The 21,393-nt window shown below is 45.5% G+C and overlaps 1 protein-coding gene across 1 annotated transcript in view; it reads right to left on the bottom strand.

The window, feature by feature from the left end:
• Positions 1–21,393, bottom strand: part of SYNPO2L (synaptopodin 2 like) — a 387,443-nt gene that overhangs the window by 280,320 nt on the left and 85,730 nt on the right. The window contains exon 3 of the mRNA XM_078643229.1: positions 14,186–14,925. Within this exon, the coding sequence (XP_078499355.1) occupies positions 14,186–14,925 (740 nt within the window). The remainder of the gene's footprint in view (positions 1–14,185; positions 14,926–21,393) is intronic.

The raw sequence follows: 21,393 nt of genomic DNA on the forward strand, positions 1-21,393 counted from the left end.
TAATTCCTAACTATATAAGGCCTGAAACCTATGGTTTTTTAAGTGAATATATATATATATATATATATATATATATATATATATATATATATATATATATATATATATATATATATATATATCTTTGTAGATTCTGCATATGGCGTGCTTTACCCCACAGAATAACGGACCACCACGCAGCAAGTAAATATATCAGGATGTGTTATTCTCTCTTCTCACGATTCTTCTCCAGCATGACGCGTTTCGGTTACCATGTAACCTTGATCACATAGCGACCATGCAGTACCCTTCCACATTAAATACTTAATTTTTGCAACCATTTACACCACGTGGTGATAAAAAGTGAAGAAATACTATTTAGGACAATACATTTTTCTTCTTGTGTATGTTTTACAACATTCCAATTTCCTATATATTTTCAATGGCCTTGACATTTGATAGTTGTTGTTTCGACAAGACGTATTTCATGAATGTGCAAAATATATGCCATAAATATTAAATAAGCAATAAATATGAGCAAATACAATTTCATGATATTTTACATTATTTAAAACAATCTAAAATTCATTTCATTTTAGAGAATCAAATATAGCAGCTTTAATGCTAAACAATCAATTTACTGTTGTGCAAACTTGCCCATTGGTTCATTTTAAAATTCTAAAATACCAAATTATTAAAGAATAACAGCATAAAATGCTTTAAAACCAAAAATGTGCAAAGTTACGCAGATACAATACATAGAGGAACATCCTCCTATATGTGCCAAAAATTGCCCATCGACAACTATCCTCAACGCCAATAAATTAATGTAGCAAACTCAATATTCTATAACTTTCTATGATTCTGGGTCCGAGCCCGGGTCCAAAACCACATACGTTATCTGTATTAGTCCGAAAAAAGTGCTCTGTGCATATACAAATAATGGATTAAATATAGGTGTATTTAAAATTTCTTAGGAATGAGAGATTGGCTTCTGCATTTGCATAAACAAATTCTTTTGATTTTACTATTGCCGTATTCTACCATGTACTTCTTAGTTTTTCATAGGAAAGTGTGCATGTCTTCCGTGTTGTTTAATCCATTTGGAGACTTACTATTCAGATTTAAAATATATTTTGTCTCCAGCTGCCTTAAAAGCTTTTCCCTGTCCCCACCTCTTTTGGGTACCGGTACCGCATCAATGACAAAATAACTTAAGCAGTTAATGTTGTTATCATGTATTGCTTTAAAATGCCTTGCTACCGGGTAGGTGGGATCACTATTCATGATTGCTTGTATATGCTGCAGTATTCTTACATGCACTGGTTTGATAGTGCTGCCCACATATCTGAGCCCACATGTACATGTAAGTATATATACAGCAAATTCTGTACGACAATCATAATAGCCTTTAATCTTGTATTCACCATCACTAAAAGGGGTGTTGTACTTAGTGGTGTTCACACCAAAAAACATGCCCGGCAGGTCGTACATTTAAAGAAAGCTTTTTTAGTTGGCAACCACATAGATGCAGGAGCCCCTGCTACCAGTGGTTGTGACACATATGCGGCCATGTTTTTGCATTTTGTAAAAGTTACCTGAAGTTTTTCTGAAAGGTCTTCTTTTAAAATGCTATCGGTTAAAACTATTGGCCAGTTTCTGTTCAATATTGCTCTTATTTTACGTTCTTGTCTACTGAACGTAGTGATCACTCTTGGTGCCTCTTTATTGATTACAATTTCATTTTCTGCCTCGATATCTGGTGGTAAAAGATCTATTCGAGGTTTTGCATCTGCCTTGATGGTAGCCTTATTAATCATATCCTCAGTATACCCTCTGACTCGCAACCTCTCTAAACTTGCGTTTTTACATTTTTCATATTCCTCGGGGGTACTGCATATTCGTTTTAAACGCAATACTTCCCCATAGTGTATACTGGCAATCAGGTGTTTTGGGTGTGCACTGGATGCGTGGAGGGTCGCATTGCCTGCAGTTGGCTTTCTGTATGCGGTAGTGATTAATTTTTTGTCAGTTACCTGTACTTGAACATCTAAAAACTCAACTGAGCTCTTACTGCAATGAGATGTAAAATACAGGTTGTAATCATTCACATTCAGTTTTTCAACAAAGTCTTTTGCACTTTGACTGTCCCCCCTCCAAACAATAAAAACATCATCTATAAAGCGCACCCATAGACAAATTCTTTGTTCCATTTCTTGTCAGTAGTTTTTCCAGAGGACCTGCTTTTCCCAGAACCCAACGTGCAAACACGCGTAGCTCGGGGAAAAGCAGGCCCCCATAGCTACCCCTCGTTTCTGTCTAAACACCTCTTTGCCAAAAATAAAGAAATTGTTATTCAAACACCAAGTGATCAACGACATGAGCATCTTATTGTGAAGTACATATTCTGCTGGACGTGTATTTAAAAAGTATTTCATAAGTATTTATATATATATGAAAGAAATTTCCCGTGATAGGTTGCTCCAAACGGAAAGAAGACTCGCACTTCACGGTGACTGCAAACTTCAATTTACTTTACTGGCTGACGCGTTTCGAGAAAAAGCTGTTCTTTACAAGCCAACGTGCACCACCATTGCTCACCATTACAAGTGTATTTACAAGACATGAAGGTAGGACCATTCCAAACCGATACAATGGAAACAATACTATTGTAAATGCATTCCGTCCATCAATTGCGTGTCTTTTGCTTTCTCGCCCTAAGTTCACCGGTATGCCCAGACGTGGGTCTCGTGCTCTCCATGCCACTAGAGTCAAGCTATCCTGACTGATGAGGGCTGAAAGCCCAAAACCGGTCCTAGGATGCTTGTTTCCAGTCCAGGGAGGACCTGGCCTGGCAGTTCGGGCTGGACTGTTCCCATTGGGCGCAGGGTCAAGACGGATTTGCAGGGCATGGTGGGACCCACCCTGTGACAAATTGGGAAGGGGTGTGGCAGGTGGGAAGCCTGAGAATCGAGTCTGTGCAGACTGGACCTGAGACTGCTTCCCGTGTCTGAGTCTTCATCAGTTGGAGCCGGACTGCATGTTTTTTGGAGCCGAGGGCCTAAGGCAGTCTGAATCCAAATTGGATTCAACATTACTGAAGTGGCATCAACAGCTGAGCCTGAGCTTGTCCTGGTTGCTCGTCGCTGTGCACAGCACTACACGTTGCTGTACGGAGTACTAGGACAGTAGGGCTACTTGTGAACTCGGGACTTCAGGAATCGGGCAGTTCACCAGGTAAGGCCCAGGCAGGCATTTTTTTACTGATTTAAGCCCGTTTAGCCTTAGGGCCTTGTTGCATGGATGGATGTCAGGGTGGGGAGGGGTGCAGACACAGTGCATTGCATTGCCATCTCATATATCATATCTTTGCCCTCCATAAATGGAATGAAACATTCATTCAAACGCTGTAAATCGTGGGTGGTTTGTGGTATTACAACCACATGATGGGCGTACAGGTGGACAGGAGTTGGACTCTTTCATTTGCTGGCAATATAGCACTGCCCACATGGGATTTGGGGCGGGGCAGAACACACATTCATTATACATTCCAGCTTACAACTCAGGGCTGTTTTTCTCTTGATGTCTCTATTGAAGCTTGTAACGCTCTCTGTTGTGTTAATGCCATGGATACGTGCCTTACATTTATTATATTGCGTGAACCCTTTCTGTGGTTTTAGCCTCTGTTCTTTCTTTGTCATCACTTCCCTCTTTCCTCATGTGTCCCTCATTGATGGTGCCTTCCTAAAGGTGATCTGGGGTCTCATACCCGCCTCCTTACCTATAACCGGATCCACTCTTGGGTGAAATAAACTATATTTAGAGCAATTTAAGCAGACGCAATATACATTGCAAGGTTTTGTAGACACTGCTGAGGCTGGGGTTTTGGTGGTAGTAGTTTGTTGCCAGAGCGCATTGAGTCTGGTTTTGGTAATTACGTAAAATTATAGAACCAACAATGTAAGGGGAAGACGAAGGCATTAGGACTCCAGACAGTTAAGCACACAGGGCATTGCAGCGCTATAGAACTCTGTTGTGCAGACATAATGTGTACAAAGCGCTGCTTCTGTCTCGGTCACTGACACCCTGTTTTGTTTCACAGCCCATAACAATGGAGGTGTCGCCCAAGATCCGAATCCTCGAAGATAAGTAATAATGATGTGACATTCAGTGCCGCACAACGGACTTCTGACACTTCTAAGTGTATGTGTAGTTTAAGACCTACTGATGGAATGGCCGGCCTCTGTGTGTATTAATAAAGACTGGTGTGGGGTGCTGCTTTCATCAGTCGGGACATGTGATCCCAGGCTAGCATTCAGAAAGGAGGCCTGCCTCCATACACTGGTGCCCAGATCCCAGGAGAGAGCCTGGTGAGGTGACAGGCTAGAGCCTGAAATACTGGTCCCTGCAAGCAGTAACCAGAGCATGATCTTTCTTGCTGAGCATGCTCAGTAACATTGGCAGGTGATTTCATTGAGTGTGTGAAATTATTTTTTCTTAGGTGATTAGCACATTATTCTGAAGGGGATTTTTTTTTTTATTAATCTTCCTATGTCTTTACTTTGAAATTGAATGAATGGTCTAATGAGCTTTAACACTTAACGTGAAATAGGTGAAAAGGATTTGTAGAGCAATTACTTGGTGAGGTTAACTTTGTGTTCGAAGAATGGTAGTGTGACTTTCACTTGATGATGCGCCCTCAATTCTTCTGTCACTGTTTTTATTTAGTTATTAAGGTTTCTCACTGAGCACTCAAAATATCAAAATTTACGCGTTAGCAATACATTTGAGAGTCAATATTTCCAATTGTCAATAAAGTTCATATCTTTCAATCGATCTACATGAAGTTGAGATCCAATGAATTATGTTCTGATAGTAGAAAGACACCGGGGCTCAATGTTCACTCGTAGAGAATACTTCAAAATGTATTTGTAAATCTCCCATCAATTGCAGCAACCAACACGTGTTTCGTCAGGCATTACTGTCATGCCACAATGACTTCATCAGGGCTGCAACCCAAGAAGAAGTAATAAAAATATTACAATGAAAATTATAACATTAGCTAATTATCTCAGAATCTGAAAAAAGGGGTAATACACACCCTTGTGGGAGATAAAAGTATAGTCCCAGGTGTAATTGTTATTGAAGAAAAGTCAAAATTTAGATAACAATAACGTGCACCCCCAGGTGTCAAAGAAGGGACCATTACGCCAGTAAAGTTTTCTAATGAGTATAACTGCTAAGGATAAGGATAGCGTGCACCCCCAGGTGTCAAAGAAGGGACCAATACGCCAGTAAAGTTATTAAACAAGTATAATTGCTAAAAGTCTAATTAATATTACCTAAGCTGTTGTATCCTCATATAGACACAGAGCAATCATAAAATATAATTCTGAAACAAGAGGAAATATCGTTTGCAATGGTATCAATATGTGACTCAGTATAAGATAACAGTTAAGCCTACTCCACATAAATACTCACTGAGAAAATCTCTAATTAATATTTTGGTTTCGAAAATTCATTAATCCAATTATTCTTCACGGGTAGTCCTAGCTGTCGATATTATATCCAATGGTCTTTGTCGGTAACTCTCTGAAACAACAATTATTGGAACATCGATTTAGATGCTATCTTTGGGTTATAGTTGAGTCAAATACCTTCGGTACCACTTTAACTCACCATTCAAAAATCGTTACGTTCCCAACATAGAGAGTACGTCCTCCAATGCCCAAAGTGGGCAGTGATATTATAATTATATATTTCCTGTTCCTTCAAACACGAGTACGTGTTACACTGTAAAGAAAGTGCAAAATAATGAACATAGAGTTGCCTACGAATCTAATTTATATCACTAAACATATTATAGTTCTCTTGACGCTCCCCTTACCTGTAACGTATATCCCTGCGCTTCGGTCTCACTGGGAACCGGCGTTCTGCAAGCGCGCCATATTGGCTAAACTTATTCTATCGGTCTAACCCAGATTTAGCCGCCATCTTGTAGTGGTAAATAAGTTGCCGTGAAAACATCTAAAAGCGCAGGGATATACGTTACAGGTAAGGGGAGCGTCGAGAGAACTAAAATATGTTTAGTGATATAAATTAGATTCGTAGGCAACTCTATGTTCATTATTTTGCACTTTCTTTACAGTGTAACACGTACTCGTGTTTGAAGGAACAGGAAATATATAATTATAATATCACTGCCCACGTTGGGCATTGGAGGACGTACTGTCTATGTTGGGGACGTAACGATTTTTGAATGGTGAGTTATAGTGGTACCGATGGTATTTGACTCAACTATAACCCAAAGATACCATCGAAATCGATGTTCCAATAATTGTTGTTTCAGAGAGTTACTGACATAGACCATTGGATATAATATCGACAGCTAGGACTACCCGTGAAGAATGATTGGATTAATGAATTTTTGAAACCAAAATATTAATTAGAGATTTTCTCAGTGAGTATATATGTGGAGTAGGCTTAACTGTTATCTTATACTGAGTCACATATTGATACCATTGCAAACGACATTTCCTCTTGTTTCAGAATTATATTATATGATTGCTCTGTCTATATGAGGATATTGATTCACGGTACTTGGAACAACAGCTTAGGTTATATTAATTAGACTTTTAGCAATTATACTTGTTTGATAACTTTACTGGCGTATTGGTCCCTTCTTTGACACCTGGGGGTGCACGCTATCCTTATCCTTAGCAGTTATACTCGTTAGAAAACTTTACTGGCGTAATGGTCCCTTCTTTGACACCTGGGGGTGCACGTTATTCTTATCTAAATTTTGACTTTTTTTCAATAACAATTACACCTGGGACTATACTTTTATCTCCCACAAGGGTGTGTATTACCCTTTTTTTCAGTTTCTGGGATAATTAGCTAATGTTATAATTTTCATTGTAATATTTTTATTACTTCTTCTTGGGTTGCAGCCCTGATGAAGTCATTGTGGCATGACAGTAATGCCTGACGAAACACGTGTTGGTGGCTGCAATTGATGGGAGATTTACAAATAAATTTTGAAGTATTCTCTACGAGTGAACATTGAGCCCCGGTGTCTTTCTACTATCACAACATAATTCATTGGATCTCAACTTCATGTAGATCGATTGGAAGATATGAACTTTATTGACAATTGGAAATATTGACTCTCAAATGTATTGCTAACGCGTAAATTTTGATATTTTGAGTGATCAGTGAGAAACCTTGATAACTGTTATACCCAAAGTTTTACTCTGGGATTGTGTGAAAGTTTGGTAACCTTTCTTTCTTGCTTGGTAGCACCTTATTGTACTTACGTTATTTACTTGCCTTTATACATGCTGTGCGCCTGAATTTATACCTGGTTACCACCAACAATTCATTACTGTTTTTATTCACTTGCCTTGCTCATCACTCACTGAATGATCTTTACAAGTCAGACATCGTTTGAGTTACACAGTTTTTTCACTCACACTAAGTGCCAAAGTCTGCAAACAGTGAAAACATTTAGTGCTTCAAAGCTGCCTCCTACGACGCTTCAGAAAGATGTTGAGGGATTGTTTAAGAAATCAAGCACATCGTAGAGAAAGAATAGCAGTGGAGTGACAGCTGGGAGGAATGGGAATTGAGGAAAGGTTAGTGAGCAGCACAGAGGTAGATTACATTGAGAAAGGATTGAGTGGAGACAGGAGCAGAGAATAGGGAAGACGGCAAAGAGGAAGGTCAGAACACCTAAGTCTGAGGATAGCAATAGAAACAGCATAAATAACGAATAACATAGGAGAGACAGACAGCAGAGAGGAATGATAACAGAGACAAAACAGTGAAACACTGCAGTGAGGGGGGACCAGTAGCAGAGAAAAGAAATGAAGGTTCTGCAGAAAAGAGGAATAACAGAGTTAAGATTGAGAGATAGGCAAAAGAGAAAGTTTAGCAGAAAGACAAACTGCTGAGAGGAAAGATACAATAGGTAGGCCGAGATAGCATAGACTAGATAGACATCAGAAAAGATTATAACAGTGAAGAGATACAGACAAACTACAGGGAAGAAGAATGAGGAAGAAATGTAGAGAGAGGCAGGCTGCAAATAGCAACGCAACACTCTTTTGATTGTAAATGTGTAGTTTATAAGCCTCATTTATTATTTCTGTAAATAGGTGAAAATTATACTTCGAAATACACCATTTCTTCGACGAAAATTTTCCCCAGGGGCGTCACACTTGTTTCATTCACTTACCCACATGAACTATGTTACACTCAGTTATTTACGCCCTACCACTTTCATAGTTCACCAGCCGCCACTGGCGTGCAGTATACTAATCTTTGAGCTGAACATATTTTGCTCTTTGGCCAGTGTGTATTCTAAGCTTTGAGAGGTGTGTATCCTGAATCTTTGCAATGTGTATTTCGAGGTCCGCGTTTTGAATATCGTAAGCAGTGTCTGAAATGCATACGTCTTGCACTGGATACTTTTTGCATCCTGGGCTCTAGCCGTTGTAGAGACGGTCTAGTTTATGCACGTCACGTCGGCGACGTGACGTGTGGGCGGCCACCATTGGCTGCGCGCGCAGAGGCGTGCGAGTGGCGCGAAGAGCGCGAACGGGAGTCAGAGAGAGCCGGCGTAAGGAGCAGAGGCTCGGCGCTCTTTGGGGGTTATTCAGAAATAAAAGCAGTTAACACAGCCTGGCTCCAGAGTACTTATTGGTGTGTGCCTGCATCATTACAATGGCGACGAGGATGGGATAAAGACCCCCCAGCAAGGCAGGACCACCAACCCAACCTCAAGACAACAAGTAGAGCACCAGAGGCACCAGGACCACCACACAAGGGACAGACGAGCAGGAACACCCTGGTGCAGGACAACAGGTACCCCAAAGAGCGTGGCAGAGCCAGGCACACCGGAGGGTGTGGCGCAGAGGAGTGAAAAAGGGGGGACAGACCCCAGGAACCAGGATAAAGGGCACCGACCCACACAGTAAACCGCAGGATCAGAGAACACGCGCTGGAGAACTCACAGGGAACTGAGGGGGCCGACACAGATAGTCCCCGAGCCCAAGCAAGCGAAGAAGAACAGGACGACACACCAGGGAGTCCCCGCAGCCGAGGAGGAACACTACCCGCGGTAAAGAGAGAGAAGATGAGCGCGCAAGCAGGTTACGCGACGGCACCGGTACAGTTTTTACCTCGCCCAGGGGAACCCCTCATGAAATGGGAGGACTGGAGAGAGTACATAGACAATTTCATAGGTGTCCTGGAAGATGAGAACGAAGAAGTGTTCAAACCCCAGAGGAAGAAGCGCATCTTGCTACTGAACCTAGGCCCGGAAGGTCTCCGGATTTACAAGAGCTTAGTCCCGAAACAGAGAACAGCCACAGACGATGATGTGTAAGCACATGCACTCGACGACCTCAATGAACATTTCAGACCGGCAGTGTGCGTGTCGGTGGACAGGTTTAATTTCCAACAGAGGAAGCAGAGGCAAGGAGAAACGGTGGAGGAGTACGTGGCGGCACTGAAACGGCTGGCAGCTACGTGCAGGTACGCCAACTGGGAAGAAGAGTTCATCAAGGACCAGGTGGTGATGCACACCACGTGCACGACCGTGCAGGACAAGCTATGGGCCAGTGGAGACACCACACTGAAAGAGGTGTTAGTCATCGTAAAAAGAGCGGAATTAGCACGTCGATGTGCTGAAGTGACGAAGAAAGAAATGGCGTCCAGCACGATGGTGAACAAGGTAGATGATGAAGGGCCTCGCAGAGAGTATCAGAACAGGAAACCAACGGAAAGAGGGCCCAACAAGTGGCAAAGCAACGCAAGCACGTCAGGGAAACAAGCAGGGAGCAACAGGAAGCCATGCTACAGGTGTGGGAGCTGGTCGCACGAAGCACATGATCGGAAGTGCCCCGCTTTCCGCGCCAAGTGCACGTACTGCGGAATAATTGGCCACTACGAGAAGGTTTGCAGGAAGAAGGCCTCCAAGAGCATGGTGAGATGCGTGGGTCAAAGCAACGACGATCCGGACAACGATACCGAGGCAGAAGAGGTCACAGTGATCTACATTGAGGACCAGGTACTAAGTACGGAGGGCAAAGTCCTGGACAGAGAAGGAAGACGTACGATGAAACCAGTCTTGGAAATGGCTATAGGTGGTGTCAAGATCAACGTGGTGGCAGACACAGGATCACCCTTCACCATCATCCAGAGAGCAGTATGGGAGGAGAAATTTGCACCACGTCTCGGCCCAGAGCTAGAGAACTAGACATCCGCCCAGTCACGTACAACGGAGACCGCATACCAATGGCGGGGTTCAGACCCCTGACCTTCGAAATTCGAGGCCGGTCGGCACAATGCAAGCTCTATGTATCGGAGAGAGGCCCGTCGGTCTTAGGATGGCTGGATCAAGGCGACCTGGGCATCAAGCTGGATCCGGGAGGCAAGGAGCAAATACTTCTGACGGACCAGGAAACAGTGCCAAGTCTGGACAAATGGAGGAGCGAATACCCCAAAGTGTTTGGAGGCACAGTAGGGAAGCTGGAAAAATTCGCCCACAAAATCATTCTGAAGGAGGACGCCGTCCCGGTGGCCCACAAAGCAAGGAATGTCCCGTTGGCGGTAAGAGAAGCTGTAAGGGAAGAACTCCAAGACTTGGAAAAGAAGGGGATCATAGAACCCATCACGTGCGCTGAGTGGCTGGCGCCCTTAGTAGTGGTTAAGAAACCCAACGGAAAGGTCCGGTTGTGCGTCGACCTGAGAGAACTGAATAAAAACATTGTGGTGGAAAGGTTCCCCTTGCCCAGGATAGAGGAGATGCTGGCCAGCACCAGGGGGATTAAGTGGTACTCAACCATAGACTTGACCTCCGCGTACCATCAAATAGCTCTGCACCCGGACAGCCGCAAAGTAACATCCTTCATCACCCCGTTTGGGTGCTATCAGTTCCGCCGGATGCCATTTGGCTTAGCTTCAGCAGCGGCGGTGTTTCAGAAGATGATGCACCAATTATTCAAGGACATCACTGAAGTCCAATACTTCCAGGATGACATCTTGGTGATGGGAAGAGACATACCAGACCACGATATGAAGTTGGGAAAAGTATTGAAGATCCTAGAAAGGAAAGGACTCACGGCCGAATGGTCCAAATGCCGAATAGGGATGAACTCGGTAACCTACCTGGGGCATGAGATAGGAGTGCAGGGTGTAACTCCTAAAGCAGAAAATGTCAGGGCGATCTGTGAAGCACCATCCCCCGCCACCAAGGAAGAGGTCAGGTCATTCCTGGGAATGGCAGAGTATTACGGGAAATTTGTGCAGCACTTTGCCTCAAAGACTCATCACATGAGACAGCTCACAAAAGAAAACACGGAATTCAAGTGGTCAGAGGACACACAAAGGGAATTTGAGATCATCAAAAAGGAAGTGGCTAGAGCTATACCACTCCAAGGATTCGACCCTCAAGGCAAAACTGTCCTAACCACCGATGCCAGCGACAAGGGATTGGGCGCTGTTCTCATGCAAGACCGAGGGCAAGGACAGTTGGAAACGATCAGCTTCGCCTCGCGCACACTGAGTGAAACAGAGAAAAAATACAGTGTGATAGAGAAGGAGATGCTGGCGGTGGTGTGGGCCACCACGCGTTTCCGACAATTCCTGTGGGGCACCAGATTTCAGTTGCGGACTGACCACAAACCGTTACTGAGAGTGCTGACATCGAGCGGCCATGAAGATGCCACGCCCCGCATATCAAAAATGTCGCTAAAACTTCTTGAATTTAGGTACGATGTGGAACACATAACAGGCAGCAAAAACAAGGTCGCAGACTACTTGAGCCGAGCGGCAGCCATGGAACCAGGTGAGGAAGACAAGGCCGGTACAGAAGAATGGGTGGCACTAATGGAGGATCACGAAAGAGTCATCAGCCTTCAAGAATGGACACAGGCGTATGAGGAAGACCAGACATTGGAAGAGGTGAAAACATACATCACCCAAGGTTGGCTGGACAAGAGACATGTCCAGAGAGAACTCAATCCATACTTCGAAGTGAGGGAGGAACTATCATTGGACAATCAAGGAATATTCGTGTATAGAGGTGAGAAAGTTATCCCCCCGACAAGCATCATACCCAGACTGCTGGACATGCTACACGAAGGGCACCTGGGCATCGGAAAACTCAAACTGCGGTCCAAGCAAGACTATTGGTGGCCAGGAATGGACATAAGAGCAGAACGGCACGTAAGGGAGTGCGCGAGGTGCCAAGGTGCAGACAAGACACTCAAACCACTGCGCCCAGCATTGGGTACATTTGAAACGCCAAGAAACCCATGGGAAGAGCTGTCAGTTGATATCTTAGGCCCGATCCTAGACACACAAGGAGTCCAGAAGTACGTGTGTGTCCTCGTCGACAAATTTTCGAAATGGCCAGAAGTTAAGATAGAGGAAGCTATGGACACTGAAACAATAGTAAAGTTTTTGGCAGACACCTTTGTGAGGGAGGGCATACCCAAGTCCATCCTCAGTGACAATGGGCCCCAATTTCGATCGGAAAAATGGGACAACTTCATGAAAAGAAACGGCATCCTGGCGAAGCACACATCCATTTACCACCCGGCGGGAAACGGCCAAGTGGAACGCTTCAACAGGGTGGTGATGGGATCGATCCAAGCGGCCATCTCGGACAACAAAGACTGGGAGAAGGACATATGGCACATGTTATGGGCATACAGGATCACTCCCACAGGCACTGGCTATAGCCCCTTTCAGTTATTGCGTGGCCGGGAACCATTCACCCAGGACAACCGAGTATGGAAGGAAAAAACGATAGTAAGCGAATGGTCCCCTGCATGGTGCGTGCCAACATAGAGAAAGCTCAGGCAGTATACACAAGACATTACAACGAGCGGAGGAACGTGCGTGACACAGAGCTCAAAGAAGGAGAATGGGTGAGAGTAAAGTTGCCCACACTACAAAGAAAGGGAGAGAGCAAATACAGCAAGCCCATGCAGGTGAAGGAAATTAAGGGCAGAGCGGCCAGATAGGGTGACGGTAACATATGGTCACAGGACCGCATGGCTAGATGCAATAAGATCCTAGCTTGGGACTATGGAAGAGCAGGCGGAGAAGAAGAAGAGAACGAGCTCGGGAAACAGGAACACCAGGAGAATGAAATTGCCCTGAGGGGAGGAGAACAACGACAAGGAGAAGCAAGGAGCATCGAGCAGGAGATAAGAGCTGATGAGAATGGCGGTGACAGAAATGGACAAGGAGAGGCAAGAGAAAGCAGAAGGAACGGCGAGGAAGAGAACCACACCACCCCAGTAAGACAGACTCGGAGTGGCAGAGCGGTGGTGAAGCCCACGAGGTTCAGAGACTATGATCTGAGCGACGGACTGTAAGTTATAAATGTTTGTGTGGAAAAAAGGGAGATATGTAGAGACGGTCTAGTTTATGCACGTCACGTCGGCGACGTGACGTGTGGGCGGCCACCATTGGCTGTGCGCGCAGAGGCGTGCGAGTGGCGCGAAGAGCGCGAACGGGAGTCAGAGAGAGCCGGCGTAAGGAGCAGAGGCTCGGCGCTCTTTGGGGGTTATTCAGAAATAAAAGCAGTTAACACAGCCTGGCTCCAGAGTACTTATTGGTGTGTGCCTGCATCATTACAGCCGTGCCTTAGTTTACCTTCCACGTTGTGTTGTATGCTCTGAGCTCTGTGATTAACCGGATCAGAGGTCCTCTCTGTTTTTAGCTCTGAGATAAGCCTCTGCATTAAGGTAATACAATAAAATGCGTATTGTGTGGATGTCACTTAAAGGGAGAGACCTGTCTCTCATTTTGCAGGTCATCCACTAAACGCACTACCAGCACAGCTGCCTCGGCCGGTTCGAGGCACAGCTCGGAGTTACCTACCCACCTCACCTGACAGCACTTCATTTTTGTGCCTAAGGCCTGATTTCTTATTACATACAATTCTTCCAGATGAGAGTAGGAATATTGCTTTGGAAGTCAAGGTGTTAGGCTTCCTTGGCAACTAAGCTCAACCAAAGGCAAATAGTTGTTTGCAGGGGACCCCTGTGCAATATATACAATTATTTTGTCATGGAATATTGCAACAATCATGTATCTAATATAATTCCCTATGGTCTTTTGTCTGACATCATTTGTCTCAGCGCTGTTTGTATTCAGCTTTCTGAAGTGAAAGTATCTATGTACTTACTTGCTTGCTTGGCTTTCTCCACGTAGCTAGTGGTCAAATCGTCATCCACTGGATGCTCCACAGGCCCCACCATTGGGATGAGAGGTCTGTCAGCGCGGATTGCCCGCGCCATACCCTGAGGCAATAGAAGACCCTCGGGAGAGGGTGCTGGGCCATATTCTACCTCAGTGGGATATACGCCACCTTCAACATCCGAGAAGGGGGTCTCTGCTCTGCTATCCACTGAGGGTTGGTAGACAATCTCCCTCTTGGCCACTCCTCCTCCTTCTCCTGTAGAGGGCCCCCGTTGACTATTGTCAGCAGCAGGGTGGTGCCGTTGCTTCGCAGCACTGCGCCAGGGCGCACTGGACTGGAAAGGTTTCGGAGCAGCCTCCTCCACGTCTTTATGGTGTGCCTGTCGACAAGGCTCTGGAGCACTGTCATAGCCGCTCATCTCGGACATAGACTGAGGATCAGGAGGCGAGCGAGGGCTTTTCTTGCGCGCTCGACGGTGCCTCTCCTGGGGCCCTGGAGTCAGCTCCTGGGACCTCTGGCCAAGGGTGTCTGCGTCGCTGTCCGTCTCCCCGTAGTAAGCCTCACTGTCGGGGGGCGAAGTGATGGTGTCCCGGTGCAAGAGACTTGGATAATCTGCGCTGCTGGGTTTCTGAAGTGTCTGGACGAGATCCTGTGTCTGTGTTTGAACTTCAGGGGTTGGGGAAAGCAGGACTCGTCCCTCTCCGCTTGTTGCTTCTGCCGCTGCCCTGTGGAAGAGGAGAAGAGAAAAGAGTCGCATTACTTACAGCCTTCCGCAGCTCTGTATTTAGAGACGGTCTTTCACTCATGGGGAGAAGAGGATAGGTCGTGGGGCGATGATATCAGCACACCAGATACGCTGAAGGAAACTAACAGGAATAACCTAATGGTTTGCATAAAAATAAAAGTTTTTATTTTTGAAGACACCTGGTCCAAAATAGCTCACCCAGAATCCAGACGGTCAGGATTGCAACTGGGATCATTAGATTACGATGGCGGGCAGACCGTACCAGGAAAAGGGACCGTCCTCCATGTGAGCGGAGGTCCCGTGTGTATTGGCTGTCGAGGTCAATTTTCTCGGTTCTGAATGACAAGGAATTACTTTTGGAAGACATTTTCAATGTCGGGACTGCCTTGCAAAACTAAAACCATACACCAATGTAGGTATCTGCATGTAGCAATCCGCCCCATGTAACTCCTGGGTTATATTTAATATGGGCTGCGAAGAATGGATCACAGCACATTTCAAAATATTAGACAGGTAACATAGTATTAGAACTATCATTTTAAGTTTAGCAAGTATACAATTAAGTACTATGCAGTTTTTTGATAATTGTGCAAGCAGAGTTGTTTCCGAATTAAAGTAAAATTGAAGTACAGTAAATTGTGAAGTATGTAAGGGCAGGGCATTCAGAGGATTCAGAGGATTGAAAAAGTAGAGAGGGTCTTTAAAAAAATGAATGTGGCCTATGTAATCAGGAACGTGGCTTAAATATGGAAACTACATTTCTGTGATTCCCATAGTGTACCACCCAACAAGAATTTTAGTCCCTCTCTTAGCTTTCTGTTATTGCATCCAGATATAGAACACAACATCTAACATACACCTAAAACCAGTCAGGAGTATTGGCATTGTCAGTGGTTATTAGCCGTTTAAGATAAATGAGTAACAATGATTTTTTTGTAAATAATTAATACTTGAACATTTATTAATTCTGAAATTGTGAGACTGTTAACTACTGAGGCCTGTGGAAAGGGTAGGGTCCCTTTATCTCTTCACTTCTCCATCTGCATATCGTACATCTCATCACTTTCCTCTTTAGCGCCCTCTTTTCATTCTCTCCTGAATGCACTTCCTTGCATCTTCTTCACTTTACCACCCCACAAATACACAATGCACCCACTCACTTGTAAACACTATTATTTCCTTTACGTTTACCTTGTCAATATTTTGACAACTGTGTACCTCCTTCACAAACAATATGTACAGAATCACAACTGCAACTGGAATACGTGAGCATTGCTCTGTGTGCTCTGCAGAGAGGCTACGGAATAAATGACCATCTATTCTGAACCGCACTATTTATGAAGAGGGGGGACACTAGCAGCAATTAGGAGGTCCAGTGACGTGTGCTCCCAAGTAAATACCTTTTATCAAACGGGAGTCACTGTTCCAATTAGGAAGGAGAGGTAGGAAAAGTTGGGGGTCACTGTTCCTATTTGGAAGGAGAGGTAGAAAAAATAGAAGTCACTCAAGTCGTTCCACTACTCTGCGAGTGGAGGACAGTGTGTGCTTATCATGATGCCCTCACACATCCCAAAGGATGTCATGCATCATCATTGGGCTGGTGCTCCTCGTCAGATCAGTGCTGCAATGCGCTACTGGTTTCACAAACGGTCACGTTTTCAGAGATTTTTTGATAAAGCCATGTGGGTGCGTGGGGGTAAGTGGCAGTGAAGTCCTAGTTGAGTGGTTTAAAAAATGACTGGAGGGAATATGAGAGATTTTTATTAGAAAAATGACCCCTCAGTCATTGTTAAAAATTTAAAGAAATTGGTGCTGCAGTGAGGGATATTATGTCCCTCTGTAGCTTGTTGTGTGGTATACCCGTCATGGATATACTCCAAGTCAACATGTTTGGCGTTATCTCACCGTCTCTGGAGGAAATCCAGAGCGCTTCGTCAGGACCAATCAATACAGTTTAATAGAGAAAAGGGAATACAATGGCCTAAATTGATCCAGTGCCACTAGAAAATGAAAAAATAAGAAGTAGTTCTCTGGAACGACAAGAGTAAAAAATACAATAGTATTATGAGTATCTGTTTATAAAGTGTTAGGTCACACTGCAAATAGACCTGGGTCTCCCATGGGTGGGCCACGTGCTCATGACAATCTGCATTATACATTTAACAAACGGTCCGTGTGGCTATGAGTGAGCTATGGAAAATATAATTTAAAATATGACATGATGAACAAGCATGGAAAGAATGTGCAATTTTTGTGGCCAAGGCAATTGTATCAGATTTAGTAAGACATACACACATGTAAACTCATATCCGTATTCACGTAATGCCTTGGTTATTAGGTCACGCTTAATACTTTGTAGAGTTCTTCTAAATAAACTAACATACCGCTATAGTCTAGGTAAACAATACCGCTAGGCCCCGCTATTGATGAAAAACCTCAGGTCACTGTGTCCATATGGTTAAAACCAGTTATTTTCACCCCTTACTATCGGAGAAAATGCCCCATGAGAAATCGTGGGTAATTGTTTGGGTGGAAATTTCTGGGTTTAGGTGCTACAATTGTCAGGGCCCAATTGTGTTGTGGCACATTCCTCGCGAAAGGCTTCACCCAAGAGCCATTGTAAGGGTAAATATAGAAGAAAATGGAGGATTGTGCCCTCACGATTTGTCAACAGTAGTCCAAAGTTAACATTCAAATGTTCTTTGAAAGTTTGACATACGTGATTTTTATTTCATGTTTTGCCCCTATAGCCTGTTGGCCGTGGGCTTTTTCAAGGCAAATATCAGTTGTTGGGGTAGGTAGAATTCATGAATCTCTCGAATGTCGGTATGTAGTTTCTGCGGTCCTGGAACAAAAAACCCATGAGAAATCGGTCTGTGGGTCACTCAAGATCTGTGGGGGTGAAAACGTTCCAAAAGGCAGTATTAGAAAAAGCGGAGCAACGTGAGGCAAAGGCAGAGTTAGACAAACGGAACAGCGCTGCGTGCCCCGTGCTTGTGCTCCTTTTGCCCAGAATTGTACTCACTCTTACTCGAGATGTTAGGAGCCACTACACCTGTTGACCTCACGCCGTCTCTGCCGGTAAATTAACTCTACCGGTGCTCTGTTATTTATTTTTAAAATCTTTTTATTACACAATAAGAAACATTACAACAAAATAAAGAAAAGGTAAGTCTCAGGCGAAAGCGTACGATATCAACTCACGGGTCTAAATGGCACAAAACAGAATCTAACAGATGACAATTAACAAGGGGATTCCTGTGCTTCTAGGTCTGGCCCTGGCATGGGCGGCTCGCAAAGTCCCCCGCGGTAACTGTTCCAAGCTCCCCAGATCTTCCCCCATTTCCGCGGACAACCCCTGGCCACATATACTGATCTTTCTCGGAACATGCCCCAGTCAGGGTCTTCCATCCACTTTCCCACTCGAGGCGGTTGACTAGCGCCCCAAAGCTGAGCTATATTACGCTTGGCCACCATATATGCTAGCGTAACCCACTGCTTTTGGTACGCATTCAAATCAGTCGGCTCCCACACGTTCAACAAACATCTCCGAGCCTCAGGCCGCACCTCCACCCCAACACCTCTCTCAACTTATCATGAATCTTTGACCAATACATCTGTATCACTTCACAGTGCCAGAGGATAGGCAACAGGGTACCCACGTCTCCGCACCCTCTCCGGCAGTCTCCACTCTCAGCTCTCCCCATTCGCACCAGGCGTGGCCCGGTAATGTAGGACCTATGCAATACCTTCAGCTGTACCAATCGAAGCCACATCTGGATAGCAACTACTCTGGGGGATGACACCGCCTCCGTCCAATCTTCATCATCCAGCTCTAACCCATCTGTACTCCACTGAGTCCTGATCTTCAGCAGCGGGTTCTCAGAGTTATTAACCAACTTCCTATATATCAATGAGATAGCTTTCTCTGGGAGATGTCCGGCCAGTACCCAGTCCTTAAGAGGAGACACCTCCAGGAGCTCTGTGCCCCTGGGGACGTGAACGGCAAGAGCGTGCCTCACCTGCAGATATCGGAAGTATTCGTTCTGGTGCAGACTATATCGTTTGACAAGGGAGTCGAACGTACGTATAGAGTCTTCACCCCACACATCCTTAATCTGGGTAATACATATAAGGTCCAACCTTGGTCTTCCACAGACTGCCCAACCTCTCAGAATTGAACAAAGGGTTAGCAAGCGTCCATCTGCCCTCCCACCCAAGACATTTAGTGGCAGCATGCCATACTTGTACCGCATGAGCAGTCGGACCAGTCAACAGAAACCTCCCTGGCTTAGAGTACAAAGCTCTGTCTATCATTCCACCCGGGGCTAATGACCGATCCATCGCATAGCCCGGATCTCCAGGGAGTCCGTAGATTATGTGGTTTACCGCAGCTAATTGCGAGGCCCAGTAGTACTTCCGCAAGTCCGGAAGCCCAATCCCGCCATCATACCACGGGAGAGTCAATTTATTGAAAGAGATACGGGCCCCGCCGTTCCACAGGAACTGCCTCTGCAGGGCCTCAATCTCCTTGAAATACTCGGTCGACACCGGGTCCATCGAATTCTGCAGAGCATACAAAAACCGAGGCAACGCCATCATCTTAAATAGAGTGGCCCTGCCGAGCAAAGAAAGCGGAAGGGCACTCCAGTGCTCCGCATCTTTCCTGCACCTGGCCAGCGGTGAGGACAGGTTGTAATCATACCGCAACTTAGGGTCAAGCGTGAAAAATATACCCAAATACTTAAATCCTGTAGTCTCAATGTGGATAGGGCACGTCTCCGGGATCACCGGTAGGTCTCTGGATAATACAAACATCACTGATTTAGTCCAGTTAATGGCTAACCCAGAATACCTCCCAAAAACAGCCAGCACATCAAGGAAGTTACGAAAAGAGGCCCCAGGGCTGGTGAGTTAAGGAGCACGTTGTCAGCATATAGCGAGATCTTGTCCTCCCAGGTAGGCGTCCACCGCAAGCCGTGTATAGTAATGTCCCATCTGACCCAGGCAGCCAACGGTTCCATCGCAAGAGCGAAGAGTAACGGAGACTGCGGGCAACCCTGTCCGGTGCCCCTCCCCAGGGAGAAATCCCTGGATTTACAGTTATTTAAAACCACCCTCGCGATGGGGTTCGCATACAACAAGCGCACCCAACCGATAAACCCACTTCCAAAGCCTAGCTTTGTCAATACTGCAAACAAATAGTGCCATTCCACTCTATCAAAGGCCATCGTGGCGTCCAAGGACACCAGGACCACCTGTTCCTTCAGCCACGGGCACCCTCCAACAACACCATGCAGCCTACGCAGGTTTAGCGCCGTGTTCCAGCGCGGTATGAACCCGGATTGATCCGGGTGTATCAAAGTCGTGATCACCTTAACTAATCTAGTTGCCAACAGTTTCGCCAGTATTTTGGGCTCTGTGTCGAGAAGCGATATGGGCCTTTAAGAGGAACAGGATGTCTGGGTTTGCCTACTTTGTGTAGGACTACTAGGTTTGCCACATGCTGGTCGTTTGGAAGCTCCCATCTCTCTCTACTTTCCACGAACCTGGCGCTCAGGTGAGGGGCGAGCTTACTAGCTTTAAATTTGTACATTTCAATAGGTATCCCTTTAAGACCCGTCGCCTTGCCGGACTTAACCTGCCTAATCGCCTGTGCAATTTCGTCATCCGAGAGCGCCAAATCAAGATAACGCATATCGTCATCTGATAGGCGTGGCATAATTATATCCCTAATCATGTCGCTGTTGTCCCTTTCTGTAAAGTCGCTACCCGCCGTGTACACCTTCTGGTAATAGTCAGAGAATTCATCCGCTACGGTCTGCGGGTCGGTGACCCTACTCGACCCCAGCCCCTCTAGCTCCGGCACCAGCCTAGACGCCCACTCCCCACGCTCAAGCCAAGCAATCAACTTGCCCGCCTTATCGCCATGCTCGTATATGCGGCTCTGGACAGCATTATGCTGGGCCACCACACGATCCCTAACAAGAAGTCTATATTCCTCCTCACGGAGTCTCAACAGATGAAGGTCAGCCGGCCCGTGCGACCCAGCCACCCTCTCTTCCAAAAGCAAGACCTCCGCCTCCTTTTTAGCCACTTCCGCCTGCCCCTCATTCCTTTTCCTCTACACCAGGGATAGTACCTCACCTCTAGCTACCATTTTATATGCTTCCGAGAGGGATTGGGCAGAATCTACTGACACCTCGCCTTCTCCCGGAAGTATCGGTCCGACATCTTGAGCACCTCCTTTTTTATCAATGGATCCTTCAACTGCCAAGCCCCTATTGGCGCCACTCTGCCTACAGTCGACAACCCGAGATCGAGGCTGAGCCACAGAGGGGAGTGATCTAAAATTCCCCGGCCGAGATATTTAATTTTGTGGATCCTGGACACCAGAGCCGCCGGAAGCAGCACATAGTCCAGCCGTGATAGGCTGCCATGAGCCGCC

The sequence above is a fragment of the Lissotriton helveticus genome, chromosome 5_1 (genome assembly GCF_964261635.1).
Source record: "Lissotriton helveticus chromosome 5_1, aLisHel1.1, whole genome shotgun sequence".
NCBI lineage: Eukaryota > Metazoa > Chordata > Amphibia > Caudata > Salamandridae > Lissotriton > Lissotriton helveticus.